Source organism: Sus scrofa, chromosome 1 (genome assembly GCF_054392235.1).
Source record: "Sus scrofa isolate SSC_HxYL_T2T_F1_AM1 chromosome 1, Sscrofa_HxYL_maternal_Yorkshire_Landrace_v2.0, whole genome shotgun sequence".
NCBI classification, from domain to species: Eukaryota; Metazoa; Chordata; class Mammalia; order Artiodactyla; family Suidae; genus Sus; species Sus scrofa.
This window is the reverse complement of record NC_139383.1, coordinates 271936343-271956104: the sequence shown is the minus strand read 5'-3', so window position 1 is coordinate 271956104 and position 19762 is coordinate 271936343. Positions and strand designations below refer to the sequence as shown.

The window sequence follows — 19762 nt, the reverse complement described above, 5'->3', positions numbered from 1 at the left end:
AAAAATAGAACTTAACTCCCAATAATTCCTGCCAATTATCTTTACATATAGAAATTAAAGTTTGAAGAGTTCCCACTGTGGCTCAGTGGGTTAAGAATCTGACTACAGCAGCTCAGGTTACTGTAGAGGCAGGGGTTAGATCCCCAGCCCAGCACAGTAGGTTAAAGGATCCAGCATTGTCACAACTGCGACTCAGATTCAGTACCTGGTCTGGGAACTTCCGTATGCTGTGGGTGCAGCGATAAACAATTTTTAAAAATAAAATAAAATGTGCCTCAGTAGGTTAAAAACCCAACTGCTGTCTGTAAGTATGTGGGTTTGATCCCTAGCCTCACTCAGTGGGTTAAGGATCTGGAGTTGCCACAAGCTGCAGCATAGGTCACAGATGTGACTTGGATACAGCATTGCCATGGCTGTGGCAAAGCCTGGCAGCTGCAGCTCCAATTCAACACCTAGCCTGGGAACTTCCGTATGCCATGGGTATGGCCCTAAAAAGGAAATAAAATAAAATTTGGAAGAGGCAAAAAATAGTCCCTGGACCTTTTTTTCACCCATCAAAACCATCAACCCTCCACCCTTCAATGAATATAATAGACTGTCAGTCTAAAAGGCTGATGTTGTTCCATGCCTTGCTCTGAAAGTTATACAAGTACTGGTCCTCTGTAGCCTTTATTGCATAGACTACCAGAAAGCAGATTTCAAGAGGGAGGATATAATTAGAGTCATTTCCTCCATTTGGCCTCGTGTTAAAGGATTAAGAACATGTTTAAACAGAACCCAATCTGATAAAAAAATTTAATGAACGTATTCCGGGTATGTGCAAAGTACAATGGGAATGAGAAGTTTAAAACAGAAATAAAGAATTCATAGTCCCTGCCTCTGAGGAACTTAGAGTAGGATGAAGAAGATAACTGCACCTGTAAATGGCTATAATATCACTTGAAAGAAAAAATTTTTGTGGTCTTTTTTTTTCTTTTTGTGGCCACACCTGTGGCATATGAAATTTCCTGGGCTAGGGGTCCAATTGGAGCTGCAGCTGAGACCTACGCCACAGCCATGGCAACACTGGATCTGAGCTACATTTGGGACCTACACTACAAGCTTGCAACAACCCCAAGTAGGACCTACAACCTCACTGAGAATATGCTGAATTCTTAACCCTCTGAGCCACAGTGGGAACACCTAATGGTCATTTTTGCTCTGCCCTCTAGAAGGGAGTTTGTACTTAATCCACTATACTAAAGATTTTCTAGAAATTTGGATGAAATTGGGGGATTTAAATAAATTTGGATAATTTTAAAATATTACATGCTCTATAGCCCAGAATTGATCTGATTATTGTACAACTATTATCATTTGTCCAACTTCATCTTCTGCATTTGCTCCATGACTGATTATTTCAGCCCTAAGTAGCTTCCCATGACCAATAATTTCCTACTCCAATACCTTTGCATGTGCTATTCCCTCTGCTGAGACTGGCTTCCTCTTTCTTTAGGACAAATGCTAAAGATAAATGATTCCCTTTCAAAGAGGCCAACCCTGAATGCACGATCTGATGTAGTCCCTCTCTCCCTTTTACTCTACTTGTTTATTTTCTTCATGGCACTTATCTCAATATTTTAAGTATTTATTTATTAATTTACTTGCCTTATTCTCCACTAGACTGTAAGCCCCTTGAGGACAGGGGTCTTGTCTGTATTGGTCACTGTAGTATCCTCTGTACTTCAACATAACAGGCCCTTGATAACTTTCTTTGGGTTCATGATGATGATGGTGATGATGATAACAATAATATTAAACTTCATTGATTGCATAATCAATATGCAAGAGAGATATTATTTTTCCTGTTTTACAAATGAAGCTAAATAATTTGCCCATGTTCAATCTGCTAGTAATTGGAAAAGTAGGAATTTGAATTCTCTGGACTAGTAACTCTGGGAAGACAGGATCTCTTCTATCTTCTTAACTTTTTATCCCAGTTCTTAGTAGATATTTTTGAATGAAGATTTTTTTTTCCCAGGCTAGGGGTGGAATCGGAATTGCAGTCACAGCAACACGGGATCTGAGCCACATCTGTGACCTATACCACAGCTCATGGCAACGCCAGATACCAGGAATCAGACCCGTATCCTCATTGATACTAATCAGGTTCATTACTGCTGAGCCACAACAGAAACTCCTGAATGAATATTGTTAATTAAACTCAGATTATTTTCCTCTTTAAACAAACCATATTTTGTCCCCAACCATAATTTCATTTATGTGAAGTATGAATTTTATCATCTGGATAGGCTTGACCTATATATATGTTTCTAGAGACATCATTATGGAATTTTTTTACTACAGTGTGGATTTTAGTATTATGTTAATATAATTAAGCTCCAAGGTTAGTAAATTCTCAAGTATCATAAACTCTTCAAATCAAAGCTATTATACTAAGGAGTTCCTGTCATGGCTCAGTGGTTATCGAAACTGACTAGCGTCAGTCAGTTATCGAAACTGACTAGTGTCCATGAGGATGTGGGTTCGATCCCTGGCCTTGCTCAGTGGGTTAAGGATCTGGCGTTGCTGTGAGCTGTGGCATCATAGGTCGCAGACACGGCTCGGATCCTGCATTGCTGTGGCTGTGGCGTAAGCCAGCAGCTGTAGCTCCAATTCAACTCCTAGCCCGGGAACCTCCATATGCTGTGGGTGCAGCCCTAAAAAGACAAAAAAAAAAAAAAAAAAAGACCAAAAAAAACCCCCAAATCATTATACTAAGATAACATACCTTAACAAATCACAATGTATGAAAAACTAATTATCAAACAATTTCTATTATTTGAAAATGCTCAATTATTTTTGCTTATTGCTTTAAAATCTGTCACAAAAAAAAAAAAACCCACAACCCATTTCATAGGTTATATACATCTTTACTTTTCCCTCTTTAAAACAGGAATTGATTAGATTTGGGGGATTGGATTAAAAAAAATTTTTTTTTGTCTTTTTATGGCCGCACCCATGGCATATGGAGGTTTCCAGACTAGGGGTTGAACTGGAGCTGTAGCTTCCCGCCTGCACCACAGCCACAGATATGAGCTGCATCTTCGACCTGCACCACAGCCATGGCAATGCCGGATCCTTAACCCACTGAGTGAGGCCAGGGATCGAACCTGCATCCTCATGGATGCTAGTCAGATTAGTTTCTGCTGAGCCACGATGGGAACTCCTGAATTAAAATATTTGATAACTTCTGTAACTTTCAATATTTTGTTTCCATAGATATGGTGTTTGGACAATTCAAGCTAAGTATAGAGAAGACTTCTCAACAACTGGAACTGCATATTTTGAAATTAAAGAATATGGTAATTTCTCATAATTAAAAGTTTACCTATAAAGAGTTAATGTTTTTACAATAATTCATTTCATGATTGCAGTTAATGCAAAATCACTCCTAGATGAAGATGAGGCAATTTGCTGGCATGGATAGAAGTGCTGGTAGAAGGGGAGGGAGGAGTGCAGGTTGTCCTAATGCATAGGCTCTAGATTTAGCTGCCTTTCTTAATTTTGACAAGCAGAGCAACTTCTCTGGACTTGTCTTCCTCATAGAACCCCAAGAAACCTCGTCCCCAGAGGATTTAAGGTCCTTTGCAGAATTATGATTTTAGGAGAAACTTAAATAATCAGTTCAGGTGAGTGGAACCCAGTAAGATTAATAGATGATTTACTCAATTCATTACAACCAATTATTGACAACAAGAACATTTGGATTTCCTTGCTCCTAGTCCAGTGCTATTTTTTTTCTGGATCACAAAAACAGTAAGATATTCTTATTTTGAAGTCAATCATAATGGACTAACAATTAACCTGTAAATAGTTTAATCTTTCTGTTTCTTGTAGTTGTTTACTGGAGTATTTGTGTGCTCTGGTATCACATTTAACTTTCTTTTGCTTGACCTCATTTTTTTAATTCCCCAGGAGATACATAATAATATGGCAAATAAATACACAAATTTTAACAATTAACAAATAAATAGTGGCAAAGTAAATTTGTTACAATGAAACTCGATTTTAAAGGTTATAGGCTCTAAATAACATATAATCCTAAAGGATCTCCCTTCCCCCAAGTGTTTGTGCTGCTTCTATATATATCTAAAATCCATTTGCCTCTTATTATCTGCAGCTACCATCAATTTCAACACCAGACTCCATCCTGGACTGCTGCAAAAAACCCCTAATTGTTATCTCTGCTTCCAAACTATTCTCACTTGGTATTAGTCAAAACAGTTTTGAAATGTTTTGAAATGTCATGGTGTTTCACTATTGAAAAATCCCCAGTACTTCCTCATTCCTTCCTCCTCTTCAGCCTCATTTATACTCCTCCAGTAATGGTGACTTTGCATATGATGTTCCATCTGCCTACTACTATGATGTTTCCCCTTCCTCTTGTCTAGCCCATTCCTACTCACCTTTCAAGTCACAGCTGAAAATGCATTTATTCAGTGATATTTTCCCTGAATTCTCTTTCCCAGGAAGGTTTCCCTATAATATTTACATCAGTTTTCATATCTGTTGTTTAGGTGTTTATGTGTGTAATTATTTGCTTATGCTTGTTTTCCCTGCTAGACTATGAGCTCACTAAGGGCAGGGTTTGTGTCTGTCTCGTTTACTGGTATATTCCTGTTGGTAGGAATATACAGACTACATGGCAAGTATACTGGATGAAAGAATGAAATATTTTCCTCTTTTTCATATCTGCCTTGATCTTTAATAACATAGGAACACAGCCCAGAGCAACAAATTGCATTGCTCTTTTACTTCTGTTTTTCCCTATCTAGAAAACATATAAGCTGTATCTCAAACCAACTATATCACTTATTCTCGTATGCAAATCTTTGTCTACAATATCAAGGTCATATAATCATCCAATTTTCTACTAACTGTTGTGCAGCTTAATAGAACTAGAATCTGTAAGCCTTAGTACAAAATCTGATTTAGTATAAAGAGAAGACAGTGCAATTTTGACAAGGGAAATTGTTTTCTCTTGGGCAATAAAGATACCAAAGAGATGGAAAAAAAAAAAAAAAGAATTCCTTCCTTTCTGCCCTAATGTTTAACTTTGCACGAAAATTTTTTCTTGTAGCTAATTGTAAGCTCTCTCTTCTTGACTAAAGTGAGAGTTTTATGTAGGAATTTGGAGACTGGATGGATTTTTGTCTACTAGACAAAAAAGAAAATGTAAATAAGCAAGAATTTTCTTTTTCCATTTTTAATTTAATAAACATCTGTTGAGCATATATTATTTTTATAACTTATGAGAAGGATGCGGGGGGAGCATATAAAATAGTCTTTTTTATTTCAAGGAGCCCATCCTCTAGTGGAGGAGATAATCAACTGACTATAATAAGTGCTGAAATCAAAGTACGAAGTACTTCTAGTACGTAGAGGATGGATTGACCTCTGATTGGTAGAGTGGGAGGCTTCCCAAAATATTGCTGTTGATGATGATAATGATGACAGAGTGGATTTTGTGTTAATGTCATAGCTTATCCAACTATGCCAGAAAGTACAGTTGGTTGCTAAGCTTTAAAGGCTACTCTAATTTAAATGGTAATGTTGCCTTTTTTTTTTTTTCAGTGTTGCCACATTTTTCTGTCTCAATAGAACCAGAAAATAATTTCATTGGTTATAAAGATTTTAATGACTTTGAAATTACTGTAAAAGCAAGGTAAGGAAATCTTTTTTTTTTTTTTTCCAGAATATCCAGCTAAACCGAGTGCCAACTCTGGTGATATTTGCCCAGAGTGAGATCTGTGATTTTTTTCTCCAGTTTTATTGAGATATAATTGCCATACAAAAGTATACAAATTTGAGATGTACAATGTGTTGAGTTGATAAATTTATATATTGATGAGATTTGTGATGTTTGGAAATGTCTGCTATAAATTTGGAACTGACTGAGAAGATATCATGTTTATAGTATATTTGCTTATATTGATTTCAGCAGAACCTGATTTTATCTTTGTTGGTTATTCACTAGCAGAAAAAAAAATTCCTGTCGATTTAAGTTTAAAGTATATGTTTAGGAACCAGTATGACCTAGATATTGGGACTGTGATATTAAGCCTTCACTTCTTCATTCTTAATGGCTTAATCAGCCAATTAATGCTGTATAACTACTCCAAGGCCCATTGCCTTAAAACCACAACCATTTATGTGTCAGCTGGACATTTCTGCTGAACTGGGCTCAACAGATGTCAATGAAACTAGCCTATTGCCTGCAATCAGTTGGCAGGTCACCTGAGGGCCATCTGGTCTAGAGAGGTCTTACTTGTATGCCTAAGCAGTTGGCTGGCAGTTGACTGAAGCTGCAAGGATGACTGGACCATGTGTGTTTGTCATCAACTAACCAGATAGCGTGTGCAGCAGCAGTGCTCAAAGAGAGAAAATGGGAGCATAAAAGTCCTCTGAGTCCTAAGCTCGGGACTGGCACATCATTACTTCCACCACATTCTTTTATCCAAAGCAAACTGCAAAACTAGCCCAAAGGAATTGGACTTCCTTCACACCCTTTGCAAGCACGGAGCTGCAAACATGGTAGATACATTGGGAGGCAGAGAAGTGGGGTTAGTTTTGCAAGCAATCTACCATCTAAAAATGACAATATGTGTAGTTATTAATAATAACCAATTTACATAATAATATGTCAGGCACTTTTCAAAGCACTCTGTATATATTAGCTTATTTAATCTTTATGAAAACTCCATGATATAAATACTGTTATTATCCCCACATTACAAATAGAAAAACAGAGGTTCATAAATATTAAGCAATTTACCCAAGATTGTACAGCTAATATGTCATATGGCCTGTTTGGTTCCAGAATCCATGACCTCAAATGCTACCCTATACTGCCTCTCTTACTAGCATTTATACCTCAGAGTGTTTATCACTTAATATAAACCAACATAAAAGCCTTGCTTGACAGAGAATTATAGAAGAATTAAAACTTCTTTTAATGGACTTTGTTGTTGTTGTTCAAACTATGAATAAGGAAAGTTAGCTTTTGCTATAGTATTTGCTGTGCAGGAAATTCTCTTTATTCTTGTTTTAACTCTACAGTAAGGAAATATGCAATTAGAATTTTTAAAAAGAACTTATATTACTGTGAGATTGGACATGCTGCTTTTAAAAATGTAAAAGAAAATAGAGAGCAGCTCCCCACTGGTGTCAAAATCATTGAAGAAGTAATGTGTCCTGTAAGCAAGGGCCCAGACCTAACTCTTTCAATCTCCTCAAGCTCAGTTTTGTTTTTTTGTTTTTTTGTGTTTTTTTTGTCTTTTTGCTATTTCTTGGGCCGCTCCCGCGGCATATGGAGTTTCCCAGGCTAGGGGTCTAATCGGAGCTGTAGCTGCCAGCCTATGCCAGAGCCACAGCAACTCGGGATCTGAGCCGCGTCTGCAACCTACACCACAGCTCACGGCAACGCCGGATCGTTAACCCACTGAGCAAGGGCAGGGACCGAACCCGTGACCTCATGGTTCCTAGTCGGATTCGTTAACCACTGCGCCACGACGGGAACTCCTCAAGCTCAGTTTTTTCATCTAGCATGTAGTAATAAATTCTGTACTTTGGCTTTATTATTGCAGCTTTATGAGCATGAAACGTAATAGTGGAGGAAAGACACTTTAAAGTGTGTCAAGCGCTTTATGTAACTTAAAATTGTTACATTTTATCCAGATTTAATTATTGTAAGCATGTTAGCCAAACAATTTTGTGCTGTGATTGTTTGACAGATATTTTTATAATAAAGTCGTCAGTGAAGCTGATGTTTATATGTTTTTTGGAATAAGAGAAGATTTAAAAGACGAGCAAAAAGTAATGATGCAAAAAGCAATGCGGAACACAATGGTAAGACGTTCATTTGTACCTAAAGATACACCATGAATGCTAGAGATGGAAAGTTACGTCAAAATCATCTAGTCCAATCCCTCATTTTATATAGGTGTGGGAATTGAAGCTTAAAAGCCCTCCATTGGCTTCTCACTATCCTTAGGATCGAGTTCACTTTCCTTAGCATCAGTCCTCCTCACCAGCCCATCTCTCCCTTTCTTCTCCCTTGTACCGGTCACTCCAGTTTCTTAAACTTACCTCTTGCCTCCAGGTCTCTGCAGAGCTGCTCCTTCTGCCTGGGATGCTCTCTCCCTTTGTGCCCTCTTGTCTCCTCTTTGCCTGGCTAATTCCTTCTTATTCTTTGTCTCAACATCAACACCCTTTCTACTCCCTCAGCCTTGAGCCACTCTTAGTAGGGCATATTCTATACTTTATTGCAGTGGTTCTCAACCAGGGATGGGCTTTACCCCCAAGGGGACATTTGGCGATGTCCAGAGACCATTTGTGGTTGTCACAACTGGGGAAGGGGATGATCCAGGGACTTGGTGGGTGAAGGCCAGGGATGCTGTGAAACTCCTTCAGAGCAGTGCCCCACAATAAGGAATTATCCTGTCCAAATGTCAATACTGCTGAGACTGAGAAACCCTTCTTACTGGAATGGTTTATTTATTTCTTTATCAGTCTATCCCTGAAACTCTTCATGGGTCTGAATCATTCCCATTATATGCCCAGAGCCAAGCTGGTTCCTGGCAAATAGTAGGTGCTCTAGAAAAATTTATAAGTGAAAGAATTCACAATGAACTCACTGGACAGTTATTGGTCCGTGGTTAAGGGCTAGTAGTTGCTAGGGCTCAGAGTAGAGCCCTGGTCCCCTTTTCCCTGGTTCAGTGTTCTTTATACTGCAGAGGTTAAGGGCTCATGTCATTTTGCTCACTGCTGCATATTCACATAATTGTATCAGTTACTTAGCCTTTGCTTTTTCAAAAGGCAATTGTATTTCTTTAAGATATAAGTTAAACCTCTTTTTAATGGAAGATTCCAAGTTAGACTGAGATTTAAAGCTACATAAGACAAACCCTCACCTCAAATTACTCAATTTCAGAAGGAAAAATAAGGCAAAATCTATTTTACTGTTTTGGCTAATAATTAAATAATATCATATAACTTAACTCCATATCCCTTTACTTACTGTGTGTTTTTAAATAGATATTTCACTATGTAAGCAGCAAAGTGCAAATTAAAGATCATAAAACCTCATAAATTCAGTGAAGAGCAAAAGTAAGCTGAGAGGCCTGGAAATATGATGATGACTCAGGGATTGGAAGAAGGCGTCTTTGTCAGTTAGTACAAAACGGACCTGTGGAAGCAAGTGATGCTTACAACTCTTCTGTGTCTATAATTCTAAACAAATATATTAGAAAATGACATTCTGGGCTTATTAGTGGACTCAGGTATTCACTTTAGTGGCAACGATAAAGCATTCCTCTGATACTTGTCTTCAATTGAGAGGGTAGTAAAGGCAGATTTTGTTCATTTTTCCTTATAAATTCTTGTCTAAAATAACTCTTTTGTTTTCCCCCCTTAAAAAGTTGATAAATGGAATTGCTAAAGTCACATTTAACTCTGAAACAGCAATTAAAGAATTGTCCTATGACAGTCTAGAAGATTTGAACAACAAGTACCTTTATATTGGTGTGACAGTCATAGAGTCTACAGGTGAGTTTTTTTTTTTTTTAAACTTTCTCTTGGGAAATATTTAGAAAGTACATTAAAAGTATAAATGATTTCTACAGGTCTTTCACATTTTACTTTCTTTCATAGTTAAATTTTATTTTTTACATTATTAAAAACCAAGGCTAGAGTATAGCTCTGGCACTCTCTAGTCATTGGGTCCCTATTGCCTCAATGGCAAAAAATGAGATAACACCTGCCCATTTGATATTCCCAGTGGCTCTGCAGCCTATCTGGTTTGAACATCTGGCATCCCAATTTTCTCACCTGGTAAGAAGCAAAATCAAGAGACCATGTATAAAAAATGTTTGAGGAGTTCCGGTTGTGGCTCAGCAGTTAACGAACCCGACTAGTATCCATGAGGATGAGGGTTTGATTCCTGGCCTCACTCAGTGGGTTAAAGATCCGCCGTTGCCTCGAGCTGCGGTGTATGTAGCAGACACAGCTTAGATCCCACATTGCTATGGCTGTGGTGTTGGCTGGCAGCTACCGCTCTGATTCAACCCCTGGCCTGGGAACCTCCATATGCCCCAGGTGCCATCTTAAAAAAACATTTTTTTTTTTTTTTTGCCTTTTTGCCATTTCTTGGGCCGCTCCCGCAGCATATGGAGGTTCCCAGGCTAGGGGTTGAATCAGAGCTGTAGCCGCCAGCCTATGCCAGAGCCACAGCAACACGGGATCAAGCCGCGTCTGCAACCTACACCACAGCTCACGGCAACGCCGGAACCTTCACCCACTGAGCAAGGGCAGGGATCGAACCCAAAACCTCATGGTTTTATTTTTTCGTCTTTTTTGTCTTTTTAGGGCTGTACCTGCGACATTGGAGGTTCCCAGGCTAGGGGTCCAATCAGAACTGTAGCTGCCAGCCTACACCACAGCCACAGCAACACCAGATCCGAGCTGCATCTGCGACCTACACCCCAGCTCACGGCAATGCCCGATCCTTAATCCACTGAGCGAGGCCAGGGATCAAACCTGCAACCTCATGGCTCCTAGTTGGATTCGTTCCACTGAGCCACGATGGGAACTCCAAAAAAATGTTTTGATAAACTACTATGCAAGTGAAAATTACTGCTACTATCATTGTTTTCACCCCTTAGCTGTACAATGATAGGTTGAACTAAGTGCATCCTAAAGCCCTTGTCTTCTACAATAGGCAATAATTCTATCTAAAATTGGAGGTAACAATGTTTCATTTTATTAGGATTCAGTAATAGTAGATAACCTCATAGGGTTTTGCTGAGGATCAAAGTGTCTGTATACCCAAAGAACTTAAAACAGCTCCTCCTCCGCCCTCCTCTCCCCCTTTCCCCCTTGACCTCACCTGTCCCCCCTTCTTCTTCTCTCCACCAGCTTCTTTCTTACAATTCTTAACATCTTGTCTAGGACTCTTAATTCCCACTCCAATAGTTTTTAATTGTTATTAATTATTATTCCAAATTGGGTTAATTTGTCTTTCTTCTGATATGTCTTGATTACTAATATTCTTTGTGTTTTCAGATCTATATTGAACCCCCAACTAACCTTGAACAAATAATTTAACTACACTGAGTCTATTTTTTTTTCAGTAAAATGACTGTTAGACCAGATGATTCCTAAGTCCCTTTCCACCTCTTTAAATTTGTCCTTCAAAGGTAGCAGAATGAAGAATTGAGCTATTTATCAAGTTATTGAGCTCTTTGTATATACATCACATGCTCAAAAGACATGGGAGAATGATGGTGTCTTTATATACTCCTGTCCTGGTTATTGTTTTTGACTTTTTTTTTTCCATTTTCTGGTAACACCTGCAGTATATGGAAGTTCCTGGGCTAGGGGTCAGATTGGAGTTGGAGCTATAGGCCTATACCACAGCCATAGCAACGCTTGGATACAAGCCACATCTGTGACCCACACTGCAGCTTGTGGCAATGCCAGATCCTTAACCCACTGGGCCACAACAGGAAATCCTTGATGTTATTTTAATGTTTCTTTTTTATTTATATTTTTCTCAATTTATTTCAAATAAATTCAGTTTAAGCAATATTTATTAGATACTGAAAGAGTGCTGCTAAACATGCAGGCTTACAAATGTTAATGATGCATAATCCCAAGATTTAAGTGGCTTACAAACTAGCATCAGCTATAAGACAAGGAAACAAAGAACTCTGTTACAAGAAGGAATTCCATATGTGCTCTAAACAAAGTACTTAATGCTACTAAAAAGTCATCTTCAGAAGAAGATGAGTTCCTAGATGATTGTTGAGCAATCAAGAATGGTGTCCTGAAGATGACTGGTCTTGTCTTGAAAGATAAGTAGGGTGTTGAGTCAGGAATGATAGGCAGGATGAAGTGGGACACCCTTCTTAAAGGGGACATGCCAAGGATGGGGAATGAAGCTTGATCTTCGAGAATGGCAGATTATTCCATTGGCTGAAGTAGAGGATATAGACGTAGGGAATTAGGAATCTAATATTAGAAAAGAGTTTGGGGATACTAGAGCTTAGGTTACATTTTAGCTAAACGGTAACATTGTTGGGGTCTTGCCAGTTCTCTCTACCTCAAACTCTCCTCTCCATTTCTCTCCATATCCTTGCCCTCTGAAAGTGAACTGCCTGTGAGGCTTAGTCTCTAACCTACCCTTTCCTTCGCTCCCTAATCCCTTATACATATTTAACTGAAACTCAGGTCACTGGCAAAAAGTGGCATCCCTTCCTTGATGAATGCCTCCTCGGTCCAATCCTTTTTATTGCTCGGCTTCCACAAGAGCCATCTCTACACACAAGCCTTGTGTGTAAGGCTTTGGAAATGCCTGAGAAGAGTTTAGACTCTTCTCTGCATTGCTGCTCTGAACCACAAGACCCATATCCTCTTTGCTATTGGTAAACAAATGAGTGCAGGAATGGGGTGAATGAATAAGTCTGTGCAGACAAAATAGCTCCCCACACAGGTCAGTACACTCCTAAAAATTCAACATAATCATTGTCGTTTCTTTAGGTGGATTTTCTGAAGAGGCAGAAATTCCTGGCATCAAATACGTCCTTTCTCCCTACAAACTGAATTTGGTTGCTACTCCTCTTTTTGTGAAACCTGGGATTCCATATTCTATCAAGGTAGATGAGGGGGTGGAAAACTGCTGAATGTGATTGTCTTTTTCTGAAAATATGGGGTCAGCAAACAGGGGAAAGATGACAGAGAGGCAAATCACAGAGGGAACTCATTCTGTGAAATCTGCCCCTCCTACAATGTGGCTGGGGTTGGGAAACTGCAGGCCAGCTTCAGCCTTGGGAATGATTTTAATCCTCAGGGCTGTTTCAGTATTTAGTTAGATAGCCTGTGTTAGACATTCCCCAAATGAGTGTTGTATTAAATAATATGTAAATAAAATCCCATAAGCCTATAGTTCAAAAAATACTAACATTTAAAATTATTTGGCAGCATGTTCTTTAAAAGTCTTAAAGCAGAGATATCATTCCTTGAAAATAAACCCCTTTCTTTCACCATTTCTTACTTCCTGTGTGTCTCTGAGGGCACATTTCTGTGCTTTTCACTCTGCATTCTTTGTGCAGAACTCTGGTCTTATCTCTCTGTATTGTCCTCCATTCTTTCCGTCTTGACACTTTCTGTCTGTTCCTGACTCATTTCTCCATATTTTTTGCTTTTTCCTTTTTAACATTTTCTCTCCTTCCTCCAGTTTTCCTTTTTAAAACACTGATAGTATGGAGTTAAAACCTTCATTTGACTTTTAAACTATATTCTATTGCATTTAGTAGTCTATATGTTATTATAAAATATAAAAAATGCTTTATTGTATGTATGTTTTATTGTATTTATAAAATGGAAATGTTTATTCCCTATCCTTTAGAGGCTAGAGTAGAATTTTTTTATTCTTTAAAATGTGTTGCTTTTAAAAATCAACTTTAGGATAATTAAACTGGAGTATTTATTACTGTAGGTCACTTGCACCTATGGTATATGTAAGTTCCCAGGCCAGGGGTCAAATTGGAGCTGCTGCGGCCTACACCACAGCCACGGCAATTGGATGAGAGCCACATCTGTAAACTATGCTGCAGCTTGCAGCAACATGGGACCCTTAACACACTGAGCGAGGCCAGGAATGGAATCCACATGCTCACAGAGATAATACCACTCCTTAACCCAATGAGCCACAACAGGAACTCCCAGGGGTTTTGTTTTGTTTTCTTTTGTTTTGGCTTTTTAGGGCTGCATCCAAGGCATAGGGAGGTTCCCAAGCTAGGGATCGAATCAGAGTTATAGCTGCCGGCCTACGCCACAGCCACAGCAATGTGGGATCCGAACCACGTCTGCAACGTACACCACAGCTCATGGCAACGCCAGATCCTTAACCCACTGAGCGAGGCCAGGGATCAAACCTGCAACCTCATGGTTCCTAGTCAGATTTCCTTCTGCTGCACCATAACAGGAACTCTGGGAACTCCCAGGTTTTTAAGAGCAAAAGATTTACAGATCCAAAGCAAGATTTGGACATGCTTATAACTTCTTACATACTTATATAACATACTACCATATAATACATGTGATAATTTATAACATTATAGAGCATATATAATAATATTAATATAATATATAATAAAAGGTCATAAATATGTTATTATATAGAATATACTTTAAAATACCTTATATATATATCATATCACATATAAAATATATGTGGAAATTCTCTATGACCATACACATGGCTATGAGAAGTAGAGTTTAAGGAAAGAAAAAAAAGATGCAATTTATTGTTTCCCCTATCCAAGAAAATCATTACCAGAAGTAATTGCCTCATTTTCTCCTTTATCCAATTCTCAATCAATTGAGGAAACAAGAAGGTAGGAGAAGACATTATCACACCTACTTGGCAGACCTAATAGAATGGTATTTATATTGTGAGTCTTCTTGATATATGGGGAATCAATTCAAGAATGATTTAGGAGTTCCCGTCATGGCTCAGTGAAAACGAATCTGACTAGTATATGTTGCCTTGAGCTGTGGTGTGGGTCACAGGCGCAGCTGGGATCCCACGTTGCTGTGGCTGTGGCGTAGGCGGGCAGCTACAGGTCTGATTCAACCCCTAGCCTGGGAACCTCCATATACTGTGGGTATGGTCCTAAAAAGAAAAAAAAAAAAGAATTATTTAACTAAGTAAGATTAAACCTTTCTATATATAAGCTGGAAACATGCTTCTCTTCACTGAATTAAACATGAATAATTTATAAGTTGATGGGGAGGAGGGAAAATTATTTCGGAATTGCTATGCTTTAAAAGAAATGATGAGCTGTTGAAATGAATTTGGACTGTTCTGACAAACAGGTGCAGGTTAAGGACTCACTTGACCTCTTGGTAGGAGGGGTCCCGGTGATCCTGAGTGCACAAACGCTTGATGCAAACCAAGAGACGTCCGACTTGGAGTCAAAGAAAAGTGTAACACGTTCCAGGGACGGAGTAGCTTCATTTGTGGTGAATCTCCCAGCTGGAGTGACGGTGCTGGAGTTTAATGTGAGCTGAATTCTCCTGTTAAATTTTCTAGGACAACGTGTACTTTTGACTGTGTGTTTTGGCCAATGTGCAGAACAAATGCGGCAAATTTTATACATGAGTCCAGTGAACGGTTCTACAATTTTGCATCCTGCCCCCCCCCCAAAAAAAAAGCACCGGAGGCAATCCGCAGATCCATTGAATGATCCTGAGGAACATAAATCTATCAATTTTTTTATTTGGGATGAATTGTTTTCTGTTAAATCAGTAAGACTGTATTAGAATATAGAAGCATCAGAATAGGTATGGCAGTGGAAATCAGTGATAGGAATATTCTCTCTTTCCCCTTCCCCAATTTTTTATCTCTTTTCAGGCCACAAAAGGGTCAAATGTGCAAGCCTCTCTTTTGTTCTAGCTGTATGAATCACTCTACCTTAGAGTTCACTTAATAATCTTCTCTCCTAGAAAATAACAGTTAGGGTCTCAATCCCAAATGAAAAATGAGGAAATTAATAATGCCATGCCAATGGCCCTAGCATGCATATATTCACCATCATCTGCTGAGCCCTTACAATGTGCTAGGCATTGTGCTACGAGGTTTATGTACAACACATTTACTGCCCATTTTATCAACTTTTTGAGTCAGAGAATATTATCTTTGCCAACTTGCAGCTGAGGAAACAGGAGCTTTTAACATCTCTTATGTTTAAATAACTTATCCAAACGTACGTAATAAATGATAGCACTTAGATGCAAACCAGTGTCTGTCTCACTCCAGAGCATGAACTTTGCTGTTGAAGGCCAATGTTACTGCCATGATTTCACTTCTGCTCCATTCTGTATTTGTAAGCCGTCCTCTGTGCCACTACTTCCCAGTGCATCTGAGCTAGAGAGTCTGTGTGATGTCCATTCACTACTCCTGTCCCCAGATCTCAAGACCTCCCCACTGCTACCTTTCTCTTACCCCCAATTCCTGCCATTCCAATCTACAGGAAAAGGAGTCCCCAACTCACCATGACATTTCAGGAAGGGGTGCTAATATTTGTTCCAGGATCATCTTTCTCTCTTCACTTTAGCGTAAAGCCCACCATAGCCCATAATCCCATATTATCCCAATTATTGTCCATAGCCTTTGTAAAATTACTGGATACCATAGCTGTACAAATATTGGAGTAATGGATTTTTTTCTTTAGCACTTGGTGTTGTAAAATTTAGAAATTCATAAAGCAAAGAATTTTAAAGGTATGTTTCACAGAAAACATTATGTCACAATCCATGTCTTTTAAATTTTTTTTCCAGATCAGGACAGAAGACCCAGATCTTCCAGATGAAAATCAGGCAAGAGCAAATTACCGAGCAATAGCATATTCATCTCTCAGCCAAAGTTACCTATATATTGAATGGACCCAAAACTATAAACCTGTGCTTGTCGGAGAACATCTGAATGTTGTTGTTACCCCCAAAAGTCCATATATTGACAAAATAACTCACTATAATTACTTGGTAAGTATGATAATGACAGATTTACAGCAACTGTTCCCCCACCTGTTTTTCCTTTGCTTATAGATAAGCATTAGGATGATCTCATATATGTTCTTAAAAAGCACTTTCAAGAACATCATCTAATTTGAAAATCAGTTTTGCAAAAGGATTTGAGACAAGGCATGATATTCATGACCACTTCACATATGAGAAAACTGAGGGACAAAGAGGTTAAACACTCAGCATGGTCACTCAGCTCAGAAGAAGGTTGTGATTAGAACTGGGAACCTCTGACTCTTTGTGTGATGTGCCTTTCACCAAAGAGAACCTGATTCCTCCATAGAGAGAGACTGATTAAACTCTCACATCGTCTCTGCTCTACTTCATGGCCAAGTCTAGATTACATGCCTAGATTTATTTAAATTATGTGCATTACATGGCATAAAGGAGGGATCCAAACCCTGCTCGTAAGAGATGTCACATCAAACCTGCTCAAGCAACGTCTCTGTTATCACTTATAGTAAACAGATGTGTGTCAGTCAAGCCTATTAGTAAAAGGTAGGAAAGAATGCACAAAAAATGTCAAAGGCTTCCTGGCAATTGCCAAAGAAATAGAATTAATTATTCCAATGATCAGGCCAAACAGGTGATAATGATTTTTTCAGCAGTTTTGAGGAAGAAATTTAAAAATAAATAAGGATTATAGACCATATTGACTGATGAATAATTAGGGGATCTGGGGAGTTCCCATCGTAGTGCAGCGGAAACGAATTCAGCTAGGAATCATGAGATTGCGGGTTTGATCCCTGGCCTCTCTCAGTGGGTTAAGGATCCCGTGTTGCCGTGAGCTATGGTGTAGGTCACAGATGCAGGTCAGATCTGGTGTTGCTATGGCTGTGGTGTAGGCCAGCAGCTGTAGCTCCAATTCAACCCCTAGCCTGGGAAATCTCCATATGCCACAGGTGCAGCCCTAAAACGACAAAAAAAAAAAAAAAAAAAAAAGAATACTACTACTACTACTAATAGTAATAATTAGGGGATCCATTTAGGGATTATGTACCAAAACTACACATGCAGTCCTTCTCTCTAAAGACAATTTAAGGGATCTTTGAGGACATTTTAGCTTCATATGATTTGTAGGGTTTTTTTTTTAAACCTTATACTTTTCAATTTAGAAACTAATCTCTGGCTTTAAAACAATTCCCAAATTCCATATATATATATTGTCTATTTAGGGCCGTACCTGCAGCATATGGAGGTTGCCAGTTTAGGGGTCAAGTCAGAGCTGTAGCTGCCAGCCTACGCCACAGCCACAGCAATGCGGGATCCAAGCCACGTCTGCAACCTATACCACAGCTCACGGCAACACCAGATCTTTAGTGTTGGACACTAGTCAGGTTTGTTAACCACTGAGTCACAACAGGAACTCAGCTCCTCATCTGTATTTTTAAATCAACTAAAGAAGGAGATGTTAACGACAGTCTGATGACTTTAAACAGATTTGGGGTCAAATTTTAGCTCTTTGAATTCCTAGCTGGTTGGTTTTGCACCGAAATCAGTATGCTATTTAGTTAGTTCCTGAACCTCAGTCCCTTCATCTGCTCAGTGGAGATAGTATCCTATCCTTCTGGTTATTATGAGAACTAAGGGAGTTAATTAAACGTGAAGTTCCTGGCATATAGAATAGTAAAAGCGTATACAATGTTAACTTTCTTTTTCTTTAACACACTTTAGACTCCAGCTCCAATCTCCATTCTGAAGCAAAGGTTTTGTTTTTGTAATTACTGTTGCTGCTGCTGTTTATTTTTAGATTTTATCCAGGGGCAAAATTGTTCACTTTGGCACAAGGGAGAAACTTTCAAATTCAGCTTATCAAAGCATAAACATTCCAGTGACACAGAACATGGTTCCTTCAGCTCGGCTCCTGGTCTATTACATTGTTACAGGAGAGCAGACTGCAGAATTAGTGTCTGACTCAGTCTGGTTAAATATTGAAGAAAAGTGTGGCAACCAGCTCCAGGTAAACCACAAATTATAAGACCTATTCAAATTTTCTTCTGAATAAAGGGGGCTGTAAGTGCAGCTCTCTATGAAGTTTTGTGTCATACAAATGATATTTTCTTTTTCAAATGACCTTATAGGTTCATCTGTCTCCAAATACAGATACATATTCCCCCGGCCAACATGTATCTCTTAATCTGGTGACTGAGTTGGATTCCTGGGTGGCTTTATCTGCAGTGGACAAAGCTATATATGGGGTACAAATGACGGCCAAGAAGCCCCTGGAAAGAGTTAAGTAGTACATTGCCTTGGTTACAAGGGTGGCCCTATGCAGTGCTTCATAAAATGTGGCCACTGGAGTAGGTTGTGGGGAAGAATTAAGGGAAGAGTAGACCTGCTTTTCTATAATCTACTCAAAACAGTCGTTCTTAGGGAGATAAGTGATCCTCATATTAGTCTCTCAAACCTAGGTCTACCCTTTTTTGCTTTTCCTGAATGGAGTTAAATACTTAAGAATGTGACCGTGATAGCATTTACTTTCATGGGGCCAAAGTTCCATTGATTAGGGAGGCTTTGGGGATTTGGGAGCAGGAGGGCTTTATAGTAGCAGCACCAAGATAAATAGAGAGGCAACCCCTGTCTGGTTTCTTTGGGGGGGGGGTCTATTTCCATCTTTTACTCATTAAAATCTGTAGCCCAGAAGAATGTAAAAATAATTCACTTCCACTAAGTTCCCACTTCATCTCTTTTATGCTCTGCTACTATCTTCTAGGTTTACATTTCTTTGAAGGAAGAAGAAAGATCTGAGAAACTATCAAGTTAAAAACTTTCAGAAAGGAAAAAACAAAAAATTTGTGGTCAAAATTAAAACTGGAGAAAGCCCTCCCCCAAACAAGTTCTTACCCACTTAGAACCTAGAGCCCTCTTCCCAAAAATACCTGAGATTGTGCTCTTTTTTCCTTTTAGCAATGTAAAAATTAGCTTGTTAATTCATTCATTCATACACTCACTCATTTATTCTTTTTTTGGTCATTATATTGATTGCAATATGCATCAGTCTATGTATAAAACAGCATGGGTGGATTTCTAGGAATCATCTCATCAAAGCTTAAGATTGCATTCTGGATTTACATTTGAGTAGGTACGTATCTTTAAATGCAATAGGGAAAAACTAAAGGAATGAAATTGGGAAATA

General features: G+C 38.8%; 1 protein-coding gene across 22 annotated transcripts in view; it reads left to right on the top strand.

Moving 5' to 3' along the window:
* C5 (complement C5) overlaps positions 1-19762 on the top strand; it is a 137560-nt gene that overhangs the window by 62285 nt on the left and 55513 nt on the right. For all 22 annotated transcript variants that reach the window (XM_085011285.1, XM_085011204.1, XM_085011216.1 and 19 more), the window contains 9 exon segments: positions 3262-3344; positions 5617-5707; positions 7776-7890; positions 9462-9588; positions 12580-12695; positions 14920-15105; positions 16384-16587; positions 18377-18586; positions 18708-18857. In XM_085011285.1, the coding sequence (XP_084867411.1) occupies positions 3262-3344; positions 5617-5707; positions 7776-7890; positions 9462-9588; positions 12580-12695; positions 14920-15105; positions 16384-16587; positions 18377-18586; positions 18708-18857 (1282 nt within the window).